Genomic DNA, 21330 nt, shown 5'->3' with positions numbered 1-21330 from the left:
ATGCAACTTGTGTTAGAGAGTGTGATGACGGAAAATTTCACATGCATATGCAATTCTCCATTTGAGGGGAATGGATCGAGTTGTGAAAGTAAGTGGTTTGAAAGGTTGTGAGTAATAATCTACTAATCAATTCTCTCCCTCACACCACAGTCCCAGATCCATGCGCGTCTAGTCCATGTGACGTCAACGCAACCTGTGTTAGAGAGAGTGTGATGACGGAAAATGTCACATGCACATGCAATTCTCCATTTGAGGGGAATGGATCGAGTTGTGAAAGTAAGTGGTTTGAAAGGTTGAGTAATAAAACTAATCATTATTTTATCTCCCTCACACAGTCCCGGATCCATGCTCGTCTAGTCCATGTGACGTCAACGCAACCTGTGTTAGAGATAGCGTGATAACGGAAAATTTCACATGCACATGCAATTCTCCATTTGAGGGGAATGGATCGAGTTGTGAAAGTAAGTGGTTTGAAAGGTTGTGAGTAATAATCTACTAATCATTTCTCTCCCTCACACAGTCCCGGATCCATGCTCGTCTAGTCCATGTGACATCAATGCAACTTGTGTTAGAGAGAGTGTGATGACGGAAAATTTCACATGCACATGCAATTCTCCATTTGAGGGGAATGGATCGAGTTGTGAAAGTAAGTGGTTTGAAAGGTTGTGAGTAATAATCTACTAATCATTTCTCTCCCTCACACCACAGTCCCGGATCCATGCGCGTCTAGTCCATGTGACGTCAACGCAGCCTGTGTTAGAGAGAGTATGATGACTGAAAATTTCACATGCACATGCAATTCTCCATTTGAGGGGAATGGATCGAGTTGTGAAAGTATGTGGTTTGAAAGGTTGAGTAATAAAACTAATCATTATTTATCTCCCTCACACAGTCCTGGATCCATGCTCGTCTAGTCCATGTGATGTCAACGCAACCTGTGTTAGAGATAGCATGACAACAGAAAATTTCACATGCACATGCAATTCTCCATTTGAGGGGAATGGATCGACTTGTGAAAGTAAGTGGTTTGAAAGGTTGTGAGTAATAATCTACTAATCATTTCTCTCCCTCACACAGTCCCGGATCCATGCTCGTCTAGTCCATGTGATGTCAACGGAACCTGTGTTAGAGAGAGTGTGATGACGGAAAATTTCACATGCACATGCAATTCTCCATTTGAGGGGAATGGATCGAGTTGTGAAAGTAAGTGGTTTGAAAGGTTGTGAGTAATAATCTACTAATCAATTCTCTCCCTCACACCACAGTCCCGGATCCATGCGTGTCTAGTCCATGTGACATCAACGCAGCCTGTGTTAGAGAGAGTGTGATGACGGAAAATTTCACATGCACATGCAATTCTTCATTTGAGGGGAATGGATTGAGTTGTGAAAGTAAGTGGTTTGAAAGGTTGAGTAATAAAACTAATCATTATTTTATCTCCCTCACACAGTCCTGGATCCATGCTCGTCTAGTCCATGTGATGTCAACGCAACCTGTGTTAGAGATAGCGTGACAACAGAAAATTTCACATGCACATGCAATTCTCCATTTGAGGGGAATGGATCGAGTTGTGAAAGTAAGTGGTTTTTATGGTTCAGTAATAATCTACTAATCATTTCTCTCCCTCACACAGTCCCGGATCCATGCTCGTCTAGTCCATGTGATGTCAACGCAACCTGTGTTAGAGAGAGTGTGATAACGGAAAATTTCACATGCACATGCAATTCTCCATTTGAGGGGAATGGATCGAGTTGTGAAAGTAAGTGGTTTGAAAGGTTGTGAGTAATAATCTACTAATCATTTCTCTCCCTCACACCACAGTCCCGGATCCATGCGCGTCTAGTCCATGTGACGTCAACGCAGCCTGTGTTAGAGAGAGTATGATGACGGAAAATTTCACATGCACATGCAATACTCCATTTGAGGGGAATGGATCGAGTTGTGAAAGTAAGTGGTTTTTATGGTTCAGTAATAATCTACTAATCATTTCTCTCCCTCATGCACACAGTCCCGGATCCATGCTCGTCTAGTCCATGTGATGTCAACGCAACCTGTGTTAGAGAGAGTGTGATAACAGAAAATTTCACATGCACATGCAATTCTCCATTTGAGGGGAATGGATCGAGTTGTGAAAGTAAGTGGTTTGAAAGGTTGTGAGTAATAATCTACTAATCATTTCTCTCCCTCACACCACAGTCCCGGATCCATGCGCGTCTAGTCCATGTGACGTCAACGCAGCCTGTGTTAGAGAGAGTGTGATGACGGAAAATTTCACATGCACATGCAATTCTCCATTTGAGGGGAATGGATCGAGTTGTGAAAGTATGTGGTTTGAAAGGTTGAGTAATAAAACTAATCATTATTTTATCTCCCTCACACAGTCCTGGATCCATGCTCGTTTAGTCCATGTGATGTCAACGCAGCCTGTGTTAGAGATAGCGTGACAACAGAAAATTTCACATGCACATGCAATTCTCCATTTGAGGGGAATGGATCGAGTTGTGAAAGTAAGTGGTTTGAAAGGTTGTGAGTAATAATCTACTAATCATTTCTCTCCCTCACACCACAGTCCCGGATCCATGCGCGTCTAGTCCATGTGACGTCAACGCAGCCTGTGTTAGAGAGAGTGTGATGACGGAAAATTTCACATGCACATGCAATTCTCCATTTGAGGGGAATGGATCGAGTTGTGAAAGTATGTGGTTTGAAAGGTTGAGTAATAAAACTAATCATTATTTTATCTCCCTCACACAGTCCTGGATCCATGCTCGTCTAGTCCATGTGATGTCAACGCAGCCTGTGTTAGAGATAGCGTGACAACAGAAAATTTCACATGCACATGCAATTCTCCATTTGAGGGGAATGGATCGAGTTGTGAAAGTAAGTGGTTTGAAAGGTTGTGAGTAATAATCTACTACCGTATATCTTCTAATTTATCGGACACTTCTAATTACCCGGACACTCTTTTGGGCAATTTTCGTTGTTCTAATACAACGGACACTCCAGTGCTTTAATATTACATTTGTTCTAAATATCCGGACAATACTTTGAAAAGTTGAGTTACATTCACCATTCACAGACGGCAAGTAAGACAAGACTTTAGAGTGCTGCAGTTAGATAGCTTTGAGTAGCTAGTTTTAGATAGCTAGTGCAACTATTCAGTCGCACACTGGTCTATTAAACTTAGCTAGCTCGCATGCAGCTGCTTGCTTATTCTAATTATTCCGGACACTTCACATGCTGTATAAAAATCTGTTCCAATTATACCCAGACAATTTCCAAAATAATTATTTTTTGCTGTCCGATAAATTAGAAGATATACGGTAATCATTATTTTATCTCCCTCACACAGTCCTGGATCCATGCTCGTCTAGTCCATGTGATGTCAACGCAACCTGTGTTAGAGATAGCGTGACAACAGAAAATTTCACATGCACATGCAATTCTCCATTTGAGGGGAATGGATCGAGTTGTGAAAGTAAGTGGTTTGAAAGGTTGTGAGTAATAATCTACTAATCATTTCTCTCCCTCACACAGTCCTGGATCCATGCGCGTCTAGTCCATGTGACGTCAACGCAGCCTGTGTTAGAGAGAGTGTGATGACGGAAAATTTCACATGCACATGCAATTCTCCATTTGAGGGGAATGGATCGAGTTGTGAAAGTAAGTGGTTTGAAAGGTTGAGTAATAATTATTTTATCTCCCTCACACAGTCCTGGATCCATGCTCGTCTAGTCCATGTGACGTCAACGCAACCTGTGTTAGAGATAGTGTGACAACGGAAAATTTCACATGCACATGCAATTCTCCATTTGAGGGGAATGGATCGAGTTGTGAAAGTAAGTGGTTTGAAAGGTTGTGAGTAATAATCTATTAATCATTTCTCTCCCTCACACAGTCCCGGATCCATGCTCTTCTAGTCCATGTGATGTCAACGCAACCTGTGTTAGAGATAGCGTGACAACGGAAAATTTCACATGCACATGCAATTCTCCATTTGAGGGGAATGGATTGAGTTGTGAAAGTAAGTGGTTTGAAAGGTTGTGAGTAATAATCTACTAATCATTTCTCTCCCTCACACCACAGTCCCGGATCCATGCGCGTCTAGTCCATGTGACGTCAACGCAGCCTGTGTTAGAGAGAGTATGATGACGGAAAATTTCACATGCACATGCAATTCTCCATTTGAGGGGAATGGATCGAGTTGTGAAAGTAAGTGGTTTAAAAGGTTGAGTAATAAAACTAATCATTATTTTTATCTCCCTCACACAGTCCTGGATCCATGCTCGTCTAGTCCATGTGACGTCAACGCAGCCTGTGTTAGAGATAGCGTGACAACGGAAAATTTCACATGCACATGCAATTCTCCATTTGAGGGGAATGGATTGAGTTGTGAAGGTAAGTGGTTTCAATTGTGTCATGGGGTCTAAATAATAGTTAGACACTGTTTTGTCGGTGTCCATGTGATTTAGAAGCCCTCAGCCACTTTAGTACCCCCGCTACGCTCGGGATACTAATCAGTGCCTTTGGGCTTCTAAATCCCATAGACACCTCCAAAACAGTGTCTAACTCATTTAGATATTAGTGCACATATGTGCAAATCGCTTGACTACAATACAATTACTTGACAATGGAATACTAGGTATACTAAGTAAATTTGCAGGTATACTAAGTCCCATAGTATACCTGGTCTGAGGCACTTTTCCCATGTACTTCCTATGTAGATCTGATCAACTAGTGTCTAATTATGTTTTCTCCTTTTAAATTTACAGATCCTGGTACGAATCTATGCCATCCTAGTCCATGTGATGTGAATGCTGTCTGTGCCACTGTAAGTGCGTTGCCCTCTGGATTCACCTGCATGTGCAATCCACCTTATATTGGAGATGGCTTCTCTTGTCAAGGTAATTATTATTTGTGAATGCGTAATATTCCATGTAATATACCGTAAAATCTGGTTAATAAGCGCAATTGGTTAGTAAGCGCACATCAACAAATTAATAGGCGCATACTGGTTAGCAGACCAAGAGCCTTGATAGAAGGCGCATGGGTTTTCTGCACAGTTCTTTGCCCAACAACTGGTCTCCACACTTCTTTATAGATATTAAGTCTCTTTCACTACCAGTAGTTGTGTTACTGCTGTCAGATATGACTATAGACCTCTTGCAGACAAACGATCAAGCTAGCTAATGAAGATTTGCTTCATTGAAACATCAAGGGCGTTGTTAATCTCTATAAGCGCATCCGGATAATAGGCGCATAGAGGCCTGCTCTTTTCCCTATATATAGGCGCATGCGCTTACTATACGGTGCTATGTCTTATATGACTTTGTAAATTAGATGCTCTGTTTAATGTCAATTGCTTAATTTGCAGTGATTGTCAGCTTTGAGCACTTCCAGTACTCAACTACGGAGGGGATTGGTGATCGAGACCTTGCTCTCCAGATTTGTCTCGTTGTGGAAGATTCTCCTCTTGTCTTTGATGTGGTCTTGGTTACCGAAGAATCTGATGGTGCGTTTCTATAAAATGCATTCTCTTTAAATTCATGTATTCGTTGTTCAGATTTTGATATTCTTTCAAGTGTGGTCAACTTCAAGTCCATGATTGGTACTCAGAGAAGGTGTGCTTGTGTCGATGTCACACAAGATCTCATCGATGAAGATGATGAAATGTTCTCAATATTTGCTCTCTCGATTGATCCTGCCATCGGATTCTCTAGTAATAGAACCACTCTTACAGTAATCGATGATGATGGTATGTCATTCACACGCAGTGAAATGTGTACGTATATGTATATGATTGTCTCTTATACATGCCTATAGCCAAGTTCCTTAATTATACTTTTTTTTTCGCAGACTTCTCCTTTCGTTTCAGAAATAATACTCCAAGGGTGATTGGGAATAGGTATGAATTTGAGTTTAGCATGGGAACATCTTTCCTTGGTGCAACCTGTCAGATTGAGAGAAGGTCGTCTGATTGTGAGTTGTTGATGTACATGTAGCTGTATGTACTTTTTATTGCTGCTGCATGGGCTAGTCGGCAGAAAAACCATGCATTAATATCATCTGCATGATAATATGCCTGAGACCAAGCCGGCTAAACTGTGTTTCATACTTGTGTCTTTTTTATAGGTTTTTTTTTTTTTACATACTGTAGCTAATGTTACATTTGCACTGCTATACAACAGGTACATCTGGTATATACGTTGGGAGTCTAGGGTCATTACGAAGAAAAAAGTTCACATTCACTGTGAGCAGTAAAGGCCCTGCTGATATCATCATGGATTTCAGCAGGACTTTTAGATTAGGTAAGTGCAAGCTATAGCTAGGTATAATACAAAACTAAAAGTGAGGTGGTGTGTTCAACGAGTAACTATACAATTTTACTCTCATTCACAGAAATAATCCCCGCTAAAATAATTACACCTTAAGGTATTTAGGCTGTCTGAGATCGCACTTCGTGCAGTTTCTTCGATTGTACGTATTGTGCACACAGCTATTTATAAGGGCATGCTGCCACAGAACATAAAATTTGTTGTTTTCTAGGCTGTTTGGGTCGCCCCTAGTGCATTCTCAGACGATGCTTTGTGTTGTAAAAGTAAAATCCCAAGAGGGCCCCCGCCCCCACTAAATTAAACCCTGGACTCTATCTAATTTCGACAGATTCAATAAGTAACTGTTGGCTCCACCTCATTAACGATGGAATCACTATTACTGGAGACTCTGTGTTTGTTGAGTGGCAAGGAACTGGTCCAAATAACGAGCAAAACAAAATATTCGTATGCACTCTGGACAATCAAATTCCAATATCTTGTGAGTTTCAGTTACATGTATATGGCCACAATTTGCACTAACACTTGTGTATCTGCATGTATGTCACCGTAATGTGCACATACATAGTACTGCCAAGAGTCTATAGCAAGTAGAGAAGAGTGTCGAACTACTGATATCTCTACACAAAAACTGTGCAAAAAGTAACGTGACATCCTTTCGATTGCACATGAGTGAGCAACTCGCAATTGCTAAGAGTGCAAGTGAGAGGATCAACCCGACTATTAATTGTCTCTATTTAGATCATTTTTGTGAAGAGATTAATTTTGTCTCCTATCAGTGCATGTGCAATGAGCAGCTCGAACAAATGACAATCCTAGCATTTGATTTCCAGACTATAGATCTAGTCGCTGAATAATTATCATTGGTTTTGCAACACCACACCAGGGCCCTCAAAGGTTTCTTGTGTAATGTATAGCAATTTCTTGAAAGTGTAGAGGAATTTGTAGACGTGCATGACTACTGTGTTTGCACATTTCTGTTTCCATGTCTGTAGGCACTTCACTTCAAGGATTCTCAAGCTCTGGACTATCTCCTGGCATGCACAATCTAGTGATCAGACCATTCAACTCTGGATGCAGAAGAGCAATCCCACGATTGATCAAGTTTGAGATTACTCCATGATAGTAGGACCATGGCTGTGAACTTATTACGATTATAGGCAGTACGTTGATTACATAATATTATAGTGAGGCTGATTCAATAACTAACTAAGTCATAGATTAAATTAACCCGAGGCATGGGTTATAATTATAGTAGATGATTATGTAGACATCAGTTATTATGTTGTATATACTATATGCAGTACACTAGAGGTTTGATCAGTGATCACAGGAGTGCTCAATAATAATATATTATTATTCAGAATAATTAATTTGGGGACATTGATGAGATGAAATGTGTTCACTTACAAGAGAATAAACGCAACAATTGTTAAACCTATACCAATGAAGCTAAAATGAGATGAAAAAGTGTGGGGTGAACTGTTAGAGCAATCGTTCATCTGCATGGGAGATTATGGTTTTACTGGAGGGCCTAATATACAGAGGAGGTCGACAGGGGATCATGTGCGACATAAAAGGAATGTGAGAATGAAGTGCCTTAATGCCGAGAAAACACATTTTTACAATGTAGCTGCTGTGCCCCCTCCCCACTGAAAGAATGAGGGGGGGGGGGGCAACCACACTAAGCTCATTGCATGTACATCTATCTGACTCGGCTATAATGTAAATGGCTTTATAGCGATGGCATACAAATTACTGAGTCTAAAACTCACATATGTTGTGGTAAAGCACTGCTGGGTGCTGAAGTTGGGTATGTTATCATCAGCAGTCGCATCACAAGGACAGGTGATTCTATACTGTGAGCTTGGAGTTAAGGGCACATCACAGTAGGGGGTATAAAGCATGTACAGTGTATGTACTTACACTAATTAACATGTAAAGGATATTTTGATCTTGATTAGACCAATCAGAACAGTTTCCATTGACAGAGAGCAGTAGGAGGTTTGTATCAGGTATACGGACAGCTTCATAGAAACTATAAATTAATGTTATACGTAGCTAACATTAGTTCACGATACAACCCTTACAATCGACTAAGTGCATGAGCTACCATTTAGTGTACGTGCTATTCTAAAAAAACTTACAGTTCTTCATTATCCTTACAAGTAACATTTGCATTCTCAATGGCACTGAAATCTATCTGCAGCTCATGTGCCACAAATTGAATCAGACACAGATCGACAGGACAGTCGTCTGTTTTTGAATAATTCCCCACTGATGTCATCATTCCAGTCACTGTACGGTTGTCCTTTAGAGCAGTTACCATATTTACCATATCTTGAACAGCAACTACAGCACTACATAACATACAGGGGAAGTTGGAATTAAGACACTAGCTAAGATTATTGTTAGCCACCGGATGTAACACGGCCCCAACATTTTTTTAATTATTATACCGTAACTCCTTTCTAAAGCTGAATATAAACCACATCAGCTAGCGAATCGTCATTGACACTTATAAGGAGTATTAATTAATAAAAGCAGGCCTACAGATTAGCCTCAGATGTACAGCTATATACACAATACGGTACAGCTTATATACACAATACGATGCAAATAAGATAATGTACCTTAGCAGTGCCGACCTTCCTGCCATCCATACTCCATCACTGATGAAAGATATGACCCAGTTGGATAACGAAATCAGGAACCCCTTCAGGGTAGGAATAAGTGAGTAAGAATTATGTACACATTATTTTAACACACCTTGTACACTGAGAATCCAGCATTGTCAATGCATCCTGTAAATCCGCAAGTATTTATAAATGGCACCAATTTCATACAAGGTTGTAACTCATAGCCCGTTATTGCTGTCCCTGAATCAACGTACACTCCTTTAGAAACAAGATCCTGTAGCACACTTGGAAATACGACAAACAAGTTTGTCCCTGGAGTGTAGTCTTCCGTATTGGCTGCTACAATGTAGCCACTTCCATCCAACAAAAAAATGATTGTTTCGTTTGTAGTTTTCTCAAGAAGAGCTGACAAGTTTTGGTGAAGGGTTGACTCCCTAGTATACAGTTTACCTAGTACAGTGGAAGTTGTGTTTCCGATGGGTGATCTTAGAATAAGTGCACTTCTCTCGGACTCTATAAGGAATCAAGTAATCACCTGAATATAGCGTAAAACTATTACAGCTAGCATACCTGCAAAAACATTGGTGACATTGGTGTTGTTGTGTGGAAATATCTGAACACCACTAGTATCTGTATCAACCAGATCTTTTTCAACTACAACACCACCATGAAACTGCAGAAAAGTGCTGGAGAAAAGAAAAAGGAAAAGTCTCATGATACATCTACATCTACATCTACATGGAGTGATATCACCGACTTTTGTTCCAATGATATGCCTCTTGCACTCAGCATACTCTCAACGGTCAGCTGGATCTCCGTTGCATTCACTAAGTAAATGTTGTTAAAATAACTGTCAACAATAGCCACTGCTACACTGAACTGTTCTCCTTCAACTTGTTTGTAGTAGTAAGTCACGTTTTTCTGGACATATCTTCTCTGTGGGGTGTAGTACAAACAGAATTTTTATTGTACGCATGCATGCAGTCACTGCATTGGAGTGAGCTATTACATAGGAGTGAATGCTCTATTATATGCCTTGAAACTACAAGGCAAAGGAATTATTGGGTACTGAAGTTGGTGTTTGCATTTAAGATTAACGTTTATAGTCACCATGGCTGTAGTGACAAATAATTTACATGTATAGATGTTTTTGCCATCCTAAACCCACTAACACCACCAGCATTGTTGTGGTAAGATAATTATTACTAGGCATAACATCTACATGCATGTAGTACATGTACCCTATAGCGGGAAATTTTTGTGACGTGGTTTTTCGAGGGCAGAGCAGTTATTGCGAAAATTAAAACTGGAACATGCATGCAAATCTATTGGTGGGTGTGGTTTTCCTGGCATTGAAACGCGAATATATTAGAACCCGCGAAAATTTTGCTATACGGTATACTTATGTACTATTTTACGTGTAGGACGTAGATCTATTTTCTTACTTCTCTTTTGAGTGGCAGCCAAACCATGACAGTGTATTCTCCAGTTTTTCCATTCAGCATCGATTGACGAACTATTTCTAGCTCAGAGTCATTGATGGCATGCTCATACTGACGCATGTCCAGTTTTAGAACATCATCAGCTGAAGACATGCTCTGTAATAATACAACATCACACATTAAGTGAGTTAGACTCATGGGCACAAACATAGGCCACCGACTCGAAAAAGAAACTCACATACAAAATATAATATATATATACAAAAAGCTAAATAAAACAAGAACTATATTACGGCATGTAGAGACGAAGAAATTGTTGAAATGTGTATTTGTCCACATACCCCTTTCTATCATGTAGCAACTTTAAACACCTAGCCCTAGAGCATAGCACTCATAAACCTTCCTTGCCTCAAGGGCACACTGATTGATGCAGTCGAAAGAAGGATGGGGCTCGCTCGCTAGATACTAGTGGCAAGGGCAGGACAGATATGGATGGGGTTCGATAGACACCAGGAAAAGGCAAAGGGGTGGGGCTCACTGCATGGACAAGTATGTAGAGCTACGTATAAGCTAGCACTGGCTAGGTCATACGCACTTGTAAGCTTGTCGTATATTTTCTCTAGTTATTGAGACTGGTAGCTAGTTCCAAGGTGAGGTACTATAGCTATAGGTAGCAAGCATTTCATTCCCATAGGTATAAATTACATGTATTGTCCATTACATCAGAATTTATGGCGACGTAAACCATTCTTTACCCCCAGCCTCGAAAGTATACTGCCATAAATTCTGATGTATTAATTATAGTGGACAATAACATAGAGATCAACACGTTGATTATACCAACATAAGCTCACAATAAAGTCTTTCTTTATTTGAGGATGAAAGAGAAGCTCTCCCGTAAGATCCATCATGAATGTATAGTAGCTCGAAGTCAACTGGCGTAAAACAAGAACGAACACATAATTTGCACAGTTTTTAAAAATTAATGATAAGAACTTACATGGTAATTCCTTCTAAAATTATTCTCAAGCCAACTTAAGTTGATATCAACTCCCATCACTCCAAGAAACTCCGGGCAACCCTAAGAATTTATGTATGTCAATTGATTCTAGCAAGATAAATACCAGAAAGAACTTACATCTTGGTTGTCAACAAAAAGAGATACACTACCAGTTAGCACATAGTCACCCTATACAACAGTTTCACAAAAACGTTTTAATACAGATGTGTACATGTACATGTATATAAACTCAACCACGTCACCCAAGTACGTATAAGGTTTACTAACTAAAAGGAGGATATATACACCTTACACAGCATAATTTACGCATGTGACCTTACAAAAACGTCTTTGTACTGGTTCCAGAATATCAGTGGAGAATTTCCGTTGGTTGAGTATGAAGTGAGGGAGCGAAGTGCATCGGTAAAATTCTGCATACGAATTAAAATTATAGTATCATTGTAAGTACTGTATAGCACCAAAGTTTGAGGACAAATTATTTCGCGGATTTTAATTTTGAGATGGAGGTTCAAATAACCACGCCTTACAATCGAGGTCACAAAGAACCTACTGCAGTTACCATAGCTAGTTTGTTTAGAGCTTTTACAATGTTTCACATCGAGGTGATGGTCCGTGGTTAGGTCTATCACGGATATCTGGGATGCAGCTCTTGAGGAACAATAGTTTGTCACTAGAGATATATGTAGGGGAACTGTAAATATATTTTTTGCAATTACGTACCCAGCCCCTCCCCTCATACTACTGGAAGTAAAGATTGAAATCGGCACCAGGTTGGGGTTCGAGGTCAATCTGCGAAATTAATGCGCCTGGTGCTATAATTATAGTACATTGTACTTTTAGAAGCCATGTACATGTATGTAAACGATGAATGTTTCCTATTCTGAAGTGGCTACCTTACATCTGTTACCTAGTGTAGGAGTGTGGAAGATTGGAATCTCCCACTTACACCAGTAAACCAGGAATAGCTCTAATGGTAGCCAGGAAACAAATAAAATGTGTTTACAAAGAGTGTGGGAAGATTAATTGGGATCTCCCACTTACACCAGTGAACCAGGAATAGCTCTATTGGTAGCCAGCGCATGAGGAAACAATAACATTGAATGGCTGCTGGAGCCCAGTTGACTGATTAACATAATTATGGCTCTCCCTGCCGGCTTGTTTGGTGCATTCCCTGGCCAATCCTAACATCTTCTATATTGCAAATGTTTTGTGGTCTACTAAGACCTTTAAATTATATGTTGTAGATTTGAACCAAAAGCGTTAAATGTGTGCAGTGGGACACTCTCCACGATGACCAATATACATGTACTGCAACTCACAGTGATGCCCTGGTGAATGTCAATGTAGTACTGTAACCGGTAATAATCACCTGCAAATGAAGCATTTATATCACGGAGGTTAAAAGCAGCTTGCTATGTGTACGATACCTCCATACAGACTAGCAATCTCTCTGAGAACAGCATCATCAGTGGACTGACCAACAATGTACGTGTACACTCGAGCCTGCAAACAAAAGTTGGTAGTCTAAACATGATATATACGGGACGTACTTCTATATGGCTGCGCTTAGCATTATCTTAAATTAAACTCAACATTAACTAGTCTACTATTAAGAGTCTGTAATAAAAGAGAGAGAGTATCGAACGCATGCATACTGTGCATCAGATGTACATGTATTCGGAAAGTAACGTAACTTCCTGTCTGAAAAGCGTGATCAATAATGACAATTCGGTAATAACAGTATTGCAGCCTCGAAGCAAGTGGCGGCTCCAGGCGCTCAGATTGGCCAAGCATAAAGTCACGCTACTCTCCAAATACATCATGATCTGATGCAAGGTAATGCTTCGTTCAATACTCGATTTCTCTTTTTTATTACAGACATTTGCTATAGTATGGAGCCAGTTACTTAGAGAACGACAGTGATCAGTATTTAATTGACGACTCAACAGTCGTACAAAATGCACACCTTATTGTCACTGATGAGTGACTCAAGTACATTCTTAAGCTGGTTCTTATCGGAGAATTGATCAGTAAATATGACAACGATGTGGTGACAGGTATTTGTGTCGTTAAACTGCTTAAAAACGAGCTCCAGAGCTCCACTAAAGTCCACCTTTCCAGTCAGGTTTGTGTTGCTGTACCCCATTATAACCTCACCCATTGCCTGTATGGGTGGAGATTAACATTGGTGATTGAGGTACAGTACATGTACATATAGCAAGCCTACATTATTTCTAAGGGCGTACTGTACGTAGTAAATCATTTTAAGCTTTATTGTACATGTGATTGTCATGTTAGCTAGGGCATGCAGGAAGCGCTTGATAACATGTGGAGAACTAACTAGTTTATTTCTACTGAACCCATATGTCCATTTTGGCTACAGGCAATTTCAGTTATTGAGTGAAAAAAAGACCGACATGGATTATTGACCGCAATCCAAAACTAAATCATTTTCTACATGCATACATTTACTTTTTTCCAGAATGTACTCTAGGATCACAATGACTTTAGGCTCGACTCAAATGAAACACAGCTACATGTATCTACTAAAGCAGAAGAAGTGAATATAATTATTTAGTCGACGCTTATCCCCGGCCCCGTACATGTGCAAACACACACTCAGTTTAGCCCAGACTCACTAGCACATTCTCTGGAGTGGCTCTAGTGACTCCACTGGAGCAACACAGAGGGCCAGTGACCACACCCTCTCCAGACTGGTTGCCAACCTGGGGTGAAACCAATATTAATAATGAATTTCCTCTTTCCTCCTGTGCGTGTGTGTGTTATTAGCAACCACAACACAAGGACACAGGGGACACAGGGAGTTACATGTAACCCCCCATAGAGTGATCCTTATCAATATTCATACTTTGTTCACGTGTATTGTAAACTTGCGCCAGGCAGCAAAATCAAAAGCCAGAATACCATTATCACTACTAATTTAGGCTGACAATCTGGGTCAACAGTTCTTACATTGTGTATATACATGTATACTGTAGTAGGTACCACACAATATCTATATTAACCTGCTCACCACATAAAAGTAATCTTTAGGAGTGAGTGTGTCCAGGAGTGCTATACTGGCCAGCTTTGCCAGCAGTAGCCTGAATCCAGACATGCTACCACTCCTAAGGTGGTGTGATGGATCAACTTCTCTAAGAACCATCACACATGATACTAGATCTATTATATGACACTCTACTGTACACCTCTTAGCAAAAACAAAACATGTTTGGTTGCTTAACATTCCCGAAAGCAAACATAGTTTTCGACAACAGTGAATGCTACTACAGTACATGTACTCACATGTCAAGAACGATTGCCACAAATTTGCTGCCCGGAACTGTTCTGCTATACCTGCACAATCAAAGAGAGTTTAACACTGTACATACACACATGCTACATGAGGTAGGTACCATGGTCTCTCAGTGGCACGGTACGTGTCAACAGGAGGCAACGGACAGCGACTACAGTTGTTGAGGTTCGACCACACAGTACCTACATGTACATGTACGTATACATACAGTAGTCTAGTTATAACCAATGACATACACAACTTTCAAGGGACAACCTTCTTGGTCAATAAGCACAGCTCGGAGAATATACATGTACTTGTGATTATGTACCGTACTTATACACGCATACAATGGGTATCAACATACAATAATTAAGTAAGACACTGTATATACAACTCTTACAAATTCTACACGTATGTCCCCACCTGGAAAGAAACGCAAAGCTCCCAGTGTCCCACCAAAGTACTGATAGGTTACCCCACTCTCTGCATTTATACTGTCCGACTGTCTTCTGAAGTGCTGGGTGAGGTTAGCTGTCCAGTCTACAAAACAAATCAACCTGGGGTCTGTTGGAAAAATGCACACACAATTAAAAACACAAATATCTACATTTATGTCACACAAGACCTCCAGAAAAGTTCATACATTACCAGAGTGTTGCTGTAACCGTTTACTGTTGACTTATTTAAAGCTACGTAGGTTATATACATTGTAGTATGCAAGATTAGGTTGGATACTAACTACATTGTAACTTGCTATTGGGTTATTGGGTTAGAGCTGTAACAGCATTGAATAATTCACAGCAGTTGATATGATATTCTCACCTCTGTAATAGATGTCACCAGGCACATGAACTGCAGACTCTTCAAAACTAACATTGCGCTGGAAAAGCTCACTGTATTGTGTATTCAGATCACCCACAGACGAAATGTTACTTTCAGTACTACTATTAAGTAAAGGCTGATAGAAGGTGCTGTTACATTCTGACTTGCACTGAGTTTTCGAACTGTTGTACACGCATGAGCAACAGGGACTCTCAAAACGTGCGAAATAAGATTGCTCAGCAACCGCCAAAGATTCCTGTAATCAAAATAACAGGCCATGGGTAGTGTGAATGTACATTGTACACCAGTGCAAGCCGATAAATAAATGTCTAAGCCAGAAAGAGTGGCTTTTGGTTGAACCATACCTACCTACATCATTAGGCTAAATTATATTTGTAAACGAATACATACAAGTTAGTGTTGAAAAAACTCAAACCATGCACTAGCTATATACATGTATGTACATGTACAGTGATAATAATATTGTATATACACTCTGTGTACAATGTGTCCTCACCTTCAGTAGTGTCTCCACAAATGACAGTTTAGCTCTGACACTCTTTTCCAGTGAGTCCACCAGTACTGAGCCATTGATTGCTTCACCCAGACCCAACTCAGTCAGGTTCAGAAGCAGCTGTAGGAAATGTTACCAAGCAACTCTAGAATACACAGCGACGAATATGGTAACCCCAAGGTGATCATACAGAAAAATAATGACTTTTTATGTGTCTATTGTAAGGGTCAAATGTTATATTATGATCAGTCTACAATGTTCTACGATGAAGGGTTAATCGTCACATGTACCTCAACCACAACGTTATTCACAATCCATACCTACTCAGACTACTGTGTGTACCGTACAATTATGAGAGGAATAGTACTACCTGTTGTACGTCATTATACGCTGTTCCACTGAACTGCTCATTCAGCAGACTCCTCACTTGATCAGTAACATTGGACAATCTGTGTCGGTTTATAAAGACCTTGAAAAAAGAAAGTGCTATACATGGTTATCTCATACCTTACAGAATCTGATGCAACAACAGTATTACAAACCAGCAGTAGGAGCATGAAGAGGCTTCTTTGGTATTTCATTTTGCAGACTTAATCTTGGTCAGGTAATGAGCGGCTTATTCACAGACACAGAACTGATAAAACCTTAATTATGGCTTCCTGCTGGGGAAGTTAGAGAGGTGGGAGTTATGGCATGAAAGGGTTAGGGTTAAGAAGCAACCCTATACCTAGCTCATCTGACCACAAAGTGCAGGAGATATTACCCCTCTTGATCTGTCCCATCACACACAACTGGTATAAAAGGAGCTAGGTGAGCATGCAAAAGCAGAGTATTCCTGAGCACCATCCAATTCAACCTCCTTCAAAGCGGAAGAACAAGACTCAACAGAATGAAGATAGCTATTGCCTGCCTACTGTGTGCCCTTGTGTGCACAGCAATTGCCTATCCTGCTGAAAAGCAGACACTTGAAGAAGAGGTTGCCCAAGCAGAATTGTTTAATCGGCTTCGCAGTGCATTTAAAAATATACGGACCAAAATTGGTAGGAAATTTGGTGCTCTCAAGAACCGCCTGTGTGGCATTACCCCTGCTGCATCTGAGTCACAAAACTCTCTTGAGCCAGCCTTTGCTATGGAAGATGCACAAATCGAGGCTTTTGCCGAGGCTATTTTGCAGAGTCTACAAAACGGAGCAGAGATGGAAGAAGAGGTTGCCCAAGCAGAATTGTTTAATCGGCTTCGCAGTGCATTTAAAAATATACGGACCAAAATTGGTGGGAAATTTAGTGCTCTCAAGAACCGCCTGTGTGGCATTACCCCTGCTGCATCTGAGTCACAAAACTCTCTTGAGCCAGCCTTTGCTATGGAATATGCACAAATCGAGGCTATTTTGCAGAGTCTACAAAACGAAGCAGAGATGGAAAAGTGGCTCAATACATTGAAGGAGTAACGCTCTACCTTATGTCAAGACAATCATGAGGGGAAAAAACTGATAGCAAAAAGATCTATATTTAGTACATGTAGGATGGTATGATTGTAATGTCATCTGAGTCAATTAATTAATACAATCAATAAAGTTGCTTGAATCATTCCTCTAATTTCAGTTTGGGGTTGCTTTCAGGAAGCGAAATAATAGTTTCAGAGCTACATGTATTATATAATCAATGCTCTTTTGTAGGGTTTACCGTATAGCGGGTATATTTCGAGGGCATAAAATGTTCGCGGTTTTTGCGGATTGAGCCTGTACCGCGAAAATTTATGAATAGTAGGCGTGTTCAGTATTATTGACCACACCTATCGACAATGAGAGGAAAGAAAAAGAAATCAAGAGACAAGGACTCCGGTATAGCAGATTGTTTTGTACTGGTGGTATCCCCTGACCATGGCCTGTACAGCAAACGTTCTGCTAGAGGTGGAGGACATAGTGCCTCACCGATTCTATACAGGCTAGGCCTGGATTCGAGGCTAACAGTGTGGAGGTGTACAGCTGCATGTTGATGTGCGCATGCACCAAAAGGCTGGAACTCAGACCACGAAATTAAAATTTGCAAAATCCTTTGTAGAGGTCCATCCGCGAAAATTTATACCCTCGAAATATACCCGCTATACGGTATATGAAATGTCCAGTCATATGCAGAGAATACAACAAGCTCCCAATCGAAATTTGTTCTGGTCCACACACACATCGATCGTTGTCAGTGGCTTTAGTGAGCCAAGAACTGTTGCTCAATTGTGCATGTGTTCGCTGGCTTGTATTCCTGAGTAGCCTAGGTTTTATGTGTGAGTTGCCTGGCCGATTCAATTTTGCATTATCTTGATCAACAGGAAGTATATCTAGATCAATTCTCCAGATATTGAATTTCCATGACAGAGCAGTTCCTCGATCCAGATCACTTTCTGTCTTTCCGGCCAATAATGTAATGTCGGCGTCGTCGACATACACTCCAACCATAAATCACAACACATACAACATATATAAAACTTGCACTCCTCCTGCGTCCTTGTAATAATTATATGCATGGGCCGTTTTGTGATCGAATGAATTCCATCTCCATAACTAGGGTATCCAGAGCTGATTTTTGAATGCCTGCTGACGAGAATCCAGTATTGCCACTTGTAAAACTACCAAAGTCACCATCACCAGAACTGGGCTACAAAATGTACGTTCCAGCATCCTTACGTCCATCTTGAGCTTACAGACAAACTGATCGATCCTTCCCTTTAATCCCTTCAATCCCTTCGAGTAATATTTCCCTTTCTACTTCGAATCCTTCAGGTTACTTCATAAATACCTTCTCCTCAGGGGTAACATTTAAATTAAAGTGTCATGTTACGTCCACTTGACGAAGCTTGAGTCCATTCTGTACAGCTAATAAAAGACACACAGTGATTCCTGTGTAACCACTGGGTAGAATGTTTAGGAGATACGACAACCGTGTGCCTAACATGATTTTTTTGCTGAATCAGCATTTTTTGAAAGTATGTGTTGCAATCCTCTTAATTCTTTTATTGTTACACTAGTTTAATCGCTGTAGGAGCTTTAGATCGATCTCTCAATAATAATGTAAAGGCAAGTTAATTTTATGTGAACTGTTGATTCAGCAAAAATGCATGTTAGTCACATGGTTGTCGGATCTCGTCTGCATTGAGGCATGGGTTAGGGTTAGGATTAGGAAACAGGCTAGCAGCCCTTGCTCTCATATATGACCACAAATTAAAACAGAAGGTTAACTTTCCCCACTGTCCTATAAAGTGATCATGCACAACTGGTATAAAAGGAGTAAGCATGCAAAAGCAGAGTATTCCAGAGCATTATACAATTCAACCTCCTTCAAAGCGGAAGAACAAGACTCAACAGAATGAAGATAGCTATTGCCTGCCTACTGTGTGCCCTTGTGTGCACAGCAATTGCCTATCCTGCTGAAAAGCAGACACTTGAAGAAGAGATTGCCCAAGCAGAATTGTTTAATCGGCTTCGCAGTGCAATTAAAAATGTACGGACCAAAATTGGTGGGAAATTTGGTGCTCTCAAGAACCGGCTGTGTGGCGTTACCCCTGCTCCACCTGAGTCAAAACCATCTCTTAAGCCAGCCTTTGCTATGGATGAAGGTGATGATGAAGATGCACAAATCGAGGCTTTTGCCGAGGCTATGTTGCAGAGTCTGCAAGATCAAGCGGAAGTGGAAGGTTGGCTTGATAACTTGAAGGACTGGGGAGCAAACGCTATGCCTTATATAACAAAATCTCTGCCGTATGTCAAGACAGGTCTCAGCCTCATAGGAAAAAAGAGATGAAAAACTGATAGCAAACTGCCTATAGCTACATGTAGGATGGTACAATTGTGTTCAGTTGTGTTCACAAATAATTGAGTGAATGATTTATTGTGATAAATTCAGTAGATCCATGGCTCTATGTGGGTTAGAGGAGCCAAGGTGCTGGTCATATCTGCGCTTTTGTAATAAAAGAGCATGCACAACATGGAGGCACTCTTGGTGCACTGTGGATTGCATGGTTAAGAGATATCAAAAATGTCATTGTAAACAGCATGATTGTAAATCCCCAATTTTGCCTTATTCGCCAAATAATTATACCCCGCTATGCAGTGTATTGCTCAAACTAAACATTTCGTGGATTTATTTCCAAGGATAAAGGTTCAAATGACCACACCCCACAGTTGAGAGGTCTTTCAACTGGAAAAGTAAACCAATTTTCGAGGTTCGAGGTCAATCTCGAAAATTTAGTGCCTCAAAAAATAACCAGCATACAGTACTTCTTCATCTACCACTGACAGTACATGGGTACCAAAACGAACACTATAAACAGCCACACAAAATGCATACCGTATTGTTACTGTTGAGCGACTCATGTTGAGGACTGAGGAGTTGGTTCTTATCAGACAATCAATTATTAAATACCACAACGATGTGGAGATAGGTGTCACAATTTAATGAGCTCCTAAGCTCAAGCCCACCTCACGTCAGGTTAGTGTTGGTGTACCCCATTATAACCTCACACATTGCCTGCACGGTGATTGCGTTATGGTAAGTTTTGTATTTGATGCTCGCGAAACATTCTTGCACACATGCATCTAAGGGTGTAGAAAATCATCAAGGGTATATTGTACGCACATGTGTATGTCAGTTTCACGTTAGCTAGGGCATGCAGGAAGCTTGATAACATGTGAAGAACTGACTAGTTCCTTTCTGCTGGACCCACATGTCCCTTTTGGCTACAGGCAATTTCACAATTCACAATTTCAATTAATGAGTGAAAAAGACGAACATACAATTTGGAATGTTGACTGCAATCCAAAATTATCTACATGTACATACATACTTCCTTCCACTGCCATGTACTCTAGAATAATTATACAATCATGTATATCCCTAGAGGATCAACTCAAATGAAATGCAGCTATGTACTAAAGCAGAATCCAGTTAGAGTATCGACTGGACAACTTCAATCTCCAACACTCCTGCGCTTTATTAACTTAGCTCTGGATTAGTACACTTACCCCTATACCTGTACTTGCAAACATACTCGTTCCCAGCCGAGTTGTCTCTAAAATAACGCAGGTTGCGGAATTATTAACTTCGTTGTATTAAAGAAAAATCGGCCTGGGAACGAGGCTAAGGATAGCCCAGACTTACTAGCACATTCTCTGGAGTGGCTCTAGTGACTCCGGTAGCGCAACGCAGAGGGCCAGTGACCACACCCTCTCCAGACTGGCTGCCAACCTGAGGTGAAACCATTATAATGGGTTTC

General features: G+C 40.5%; 3 protein-coding genes across 3 annotated transcripts; 2 read left to right on the top strand and 1 right to left on the bottom strand.

Moving 5' to 3' along the window:
* The first annotated feature begins 834 nt into the window (after nt 1–834).
* On the top strand, nt 835–2403 carry LOC135345484 (delta and Notch-like epidermal growth factor-related receptor). The gene is made up of 9 exons (XM_064542903.1): nt 835–1018; nt 1078–1203; nt 1266–1391; nt 1451–1576; nt 1634–1759; nt 1822–1947; nt 2009–2134; nt 2197–2338; nt 2382–2403. Exons 1-9 carry the CDS (start codon nt 952–954, stop codon nt 2401–2403), a joined length of 987 nt encoding a protein of 328 aa, XP_064398973.1. The 5' UTR covers nt 835–951.
* Nucleotides 2404–3719: 1316 nt separating this feature from the next.
* LOC135344718 (uncharacterized) lies at nt 3720–7701 on the top strand. Its single transcript, XM_064541967.1, has 11 exons — nt 3720–3839; nt 3899–4024; nt 4087–4212; nt 4273–4398; nt 4773–4904; nt 5375–5512; nt 5564–5755; nt 5857–5979; nt 6189–6308; nt 6664–6813; nt 7328–7701. The coding sequence occupies exons 3-11, from the start codon at nt 4146–4148 to the stop codon at nt 7453–7455; spliced, it is 1176 nt and encodes a 391-aa protein (XP_064398037.1). The 5' UTR covers nt 3720–3839; nt 3899–4024; nt 4087–4145; the 3' UTR covers nt 7456–7701.
* Nucleotides 7669–16722, bottom strand: LOC135344709 (voltage-dependent calcium channel subunit alpha-2/delta-4-like). The gene is made up of 25 exons (XM_064541945.1): nt 16576–16722; nt 16439–16517; nt 16072–16188; nt 15555–15810; nt 15156–15296; nt 14851–14932; nt 14741–14791; nt 14469–14562; nt 14074–14160; nt 13401–13598; nt 12862–12937; nt 12754–12803; nt 11755–11844; nt 11552–11602; nt 11414–11494; nt 11268–11348; nt 10417–10569; nt 9729–9907; nt 9542–9657; nt 9102–9484; nt 8966–9048; nt 8480–8692; nt 8282–8370; nt 8108–8193; nt 7669–7834 (listed from the first exon to the last, which is right to left on the bottom strand). Exons 1-25 carry the CDS (start codon nt 16647–16649, stop codon nt 7739–7741), a joined length of 3006 nt encoding a protein of 1001 aa, XP_064398015.1. The 5' UTR covers nt 16650–16722; the 3' UTR covers nt 7669–7738.
* Between the last annotated feature and the right edge of the window lie 4608 nt (nt 16723–21330).

This window comes from Halichondria panicea, chromosome 12 (genome assembly GCF_963675165.1).
Source record: "Halichondria panicea chromosome 12, odHalPani1.1, whole genome shotgun sequence".
Taxonomy (NCBI): domain Eukaryota; kingdom Metazoa; phylum Porifera; class Demospongiae; order Suberitida; family Halichondriidae; genus Halichondria; species Halichondria panicea.
Note: the sequence above shows the minus strand (reverse complement) of the source record. Positions and strands in the feature narration are given on the sequence as shown.

What these genes read in the sequence shown, in the direction of transcription:
- LOC135345484 (XM_064542903.1), top strand. Translation starts at nt 952, where the DNA reads ATGACAACAGAAAATTTCACATGCACATGCAATTCTCCATTTGAGGGG. An exon ending in GAATGGATCGACTTGTGAAA is followed by an intron (nt 1,019 to 1,077) that starts GTAAGTGGTTTG and finishes TCCCTCACACAG; the next exon opens with TCCCGGATCCATGCTCGTCT. An exon ending in GAAAGTATGTGGTTTGAAAG is followed by an intron (nt 2,339 to 2,381) that starts GTTGAGTAATAA and finishes TCCCTCACACAG; the next exon opens with TCCTGGATCCATGCTCGTTT.
- LOC135344718 (XM_064541967.1), top strand. Translation starts at nt 4,146, where the DNA reads ATGATGACGGAAAATTTCACATGCACATGCAATTCTCCATTTGAGGGG. An exon ending in AGATGGCTTCTCTTGTCAAG is followed by an intron (nt 4,905 to 5,374) that starts GTAATTATTATT and finishes CTTAATTTGCAG; the next exon opens with TGATTGTCAGCTTTGAGCAC. An exon ending in TGAGAGAAGGTCGTCTGATT is followed by an intron (nt 5,980 to 6,188) that starts GTGAGTTGTTGA and finishes GCTATACAACAG; the next exon opens with GTACATCTGGTATATACGTT.
- LOC135344709 (XM_064541945.1), bottom strand. Translation starts at nt 16,649, where the DNA reads ATGAAATACCAAAGAAGCCTCTTCATGCTCCTACTGCTGGTTTGTAAT. An exon ending in AAATAAAGAAAGACTTTATT is followed by an intron (nt 10,570 to 11,267) that starts GTGAGCTTATGT and finishes GTATTATTACAG; the next exon opens with AGCATGTCTTCAGCTGATGA. An exon ending in CTGGATTCTCAGTGTACAAG is followed by an intron (nt 9,049 to 9,101) that starts GTGTGTTAAAAT and finishes CCTACCCTGAAG; the next exon opens with GGGTTCCTGATTTCGTTATC.